The sequence below is a fragment of the Lepidothrix coronata genome, unplaced genomic scaffold, assembly GCF_001604755.1.
Source record: "Lepidothrix coronata isolate B3197 unplaced genomic scaffold, Lepidothrix_coronata-1.0 Scaffold412, whole genome shotgun sequence".
In the NCBI taxonomy this organism is placed as follows: domain Eukaryota; kingdom Metazoa; phylum Chordata; class Aves; order Passeriformes; family Pipridae; genus Lepidothrix; species Lepidothrix coronata.
Window position 1 is genome coordinate 2,993 of NW_016690592.1, and position 2,454 is coordinate 5,446.

The window sequence follows — 2,454 nt, forward strand, 5'->3', positions numbered from 1 at the left end:
AGCTCCGGGATCGTGGATCCGACCCTGGATCCAACCCCAGCCCATGGCACTGATGCCACATCCAACCTCATCCTAAAAACTTAGATCCTGTTTTCCTGCAGGAATCCCAGAATTAGTGGGGTTGGAAAAGAGCTCCGGGATCGTGGATCCGACCCTGGATCCAACCCCAGCCCATGGCACTGATGCCACATCCAAGCTCATTCCCAAAAAACCTCCAGGGAAGGGACTCCACCCCCTTCCCTGGGCAGCCCATTCCAAGGGCTGATCCCAATCCATGGAAAGAATTCCTTCCCGATATCCAACCGGAATCTCCCCCCTGGAGGCCGAGCCCTCCTTGTCCTGCTGCTGCTTCCTGGGAGAAGGGAAACACTGGGAGGTGGGAAGAGTTGGGATGTGGGAGAGGAGGGGGAATAGTTGGGATGTGGGAGAGGAGGGGGAATAATTTGGGATGTGGGAGAGGAGGGGGAATAGCTGGGATATGGAATAGGAGGAGGAATAATTGGGATGTGGGTTGGGAAGGGGAATAAATTGGGATGTGGAGAGGAGGAGGAATAGTTGGGATGTGGGAGAGGAGGAGGAATAACTGGGATGTGGGATGGGAGGAGGAATAGTTGGGATGTGGGATAGGAGGGGGAATAATTTGGGATGTGGGATAGGAGGAGGAATAATTGGGATGTGGGTTGGGATGGGGAATAGTTGGGATGTGGGAGAGGAGGGGGAATAACTGGGATGTGGGATAGGTGGGGGAATAATTTGGAATGTGGGATGGGAGGGGGAATAACTGGGATATGGGTTAGGAAGAGGAATAAATTGGGATGCAGGAGAGGAGGGGGAATAGTTGGGATGTGGGAGAGGAGAGGGAATAATTTGGGATGTGGGAGAGAAGGAGGAATAGTTGGGATGTGGGAGAGGAGGAGGAATAATTTGGAATGTGGGCTGGGAGGGGGAATAATTGGGATGTGGGACAGGAGGGGGAATAGTTGGGATGTGGGTTGGGAAGAGGAATAATTTGGAATGTGGGATGGGAGAGGGAATAGTTGGGATGTGGGAGAGGACAGGGAATAGTTGGGATGTGGGATAGAAGGAGGAATAGATGGGATGTGGGATAGGAGGGGGAATAATTTGGAATGTGGGATGGGAGGGGGAATAATTGGGATGTGGGTTAGGAAGAGGAATAAATTGGGATGTGGGATAGGAGGGGGAATAGTTGGGATGTGGGAGAGGAGGGGGAATAACTGGGATGTGGGAGAGGAAGAGGAATAAATTGGGATGTGGGAGTGGAGGGGGAATAATTGGGATGTGGGATAGAAGGAGGAATAGTTGGGATGTGGGAGAGGAGGAGGAATAATTTGGAATGTGGGTTAGGAGAGGGAATAATTCAGATGTGGGATAGGAGGAGGAATAATTGGGATGTGGGTTGGGAAGAGGAATAAACTGGGATGTGGGATAGCAGGGGGAATAGTTGGGATGTGGGAGAGGAAGAGGAATAGTTGGGATGTGGGTTGGAAAGGGGAATAAATTGGGATGTGGGATAGGAAGAGGAATAATTTGGAATGTGGGATGGGAGGGGGGAATAACTGGGATATGGGTTAGGAAGAGGAATAAATTGGGATGCAGGAGAGGAGGGGGAATAGTTGGGATGTGGGATAGGAGGGGGAATAATTCAGATGTGGGATAGGAGGGGGAATAATTGGGATGTGGGATAGGAAGGGAATAGTTGGGATGTGGGAGAGGAGGGGGAATAGTTGGGATGTGGGACAGGAGAGGGAATAATTTGGGATGTGGGAGAGGAGGGGGAATTCCCATCCTTCCCGATATCCCACCTGCCCCTCCCCTGGCCCAGCTGGAGGCAGAGCCCTCTTGTCCTACTGGATAGAAATTCCAGGGATATTCCCAGGTTTTAGCGGCATCACGGAGCTCCAAGGCCCGGGAATGCCGAGGCCTCGGTCCAACTTTTCCCAAATCCCGGGATTACCTTCTTCATGAAGACGGAATCCTGGCGGGAACATTTCTCCACCTTCAGCTTCAGGACGGAGATGTCGCTGATGGTGCTGCCGGGAAAATCCAGGGAAAAAGGAAAACTCGGGATTCCCGAGGGTGGCAGAGCCATTCCCGCATTCCCGAGGAGATTCCCTGGATGGGAACGACCCATCCCGCAGGAATCACCATTTCCAGGGGGGTTTGAATCCCAAAAATTCAAGATCTGCAGGATGGAACCATCCCAAAAATTCTCCTGGATCATGGATATTCCTGACAGGGATCCCATCTCAAAACCAGGATCTCCAGGGTGGAACCATCCCAAAAATTCTCCTGGATCACTCATATTCCTGCCAGGGATCCCATCCCAGATCCCAGGATCTCCAGGATGGAACCATCCCAAAAATTCTCCTGGATCACTCATATTCCTGACACTGTCCCCATCCCAATTTCAGGATCTCCAGGCTGGAACCATTC

The 2,454-nt window shown here is 51.9% G+C and overlaps 1 protein-coding gene across 1 annotated transcript in view; it reads right to left on the reverse strand.

Annotated features, from left to right (window-relative positions):
- Positions 1 to 1,776: 1,776 nt before the first annotated feature.
- LOC108509835 (protein EFR3 homolog B-like) overlaps positions 1,777 to 2,454 on the reverse strand; it is a gene marked incomplete at its 5' end in the record, with an annotated part of 38,371 nt that continues 37,693 nt past the window's right edge. Inside the window, one exon of the mRNA XM_017839431.1 lies at positions 1,777 to 2,411. Within this exon, the coding sequence (XP_017694920.1) occupies positions 1,910 to 2,411 (502 nt within the window). The remainder of the gene's footprint in view (positions 2,412 to 2,454) is intronic.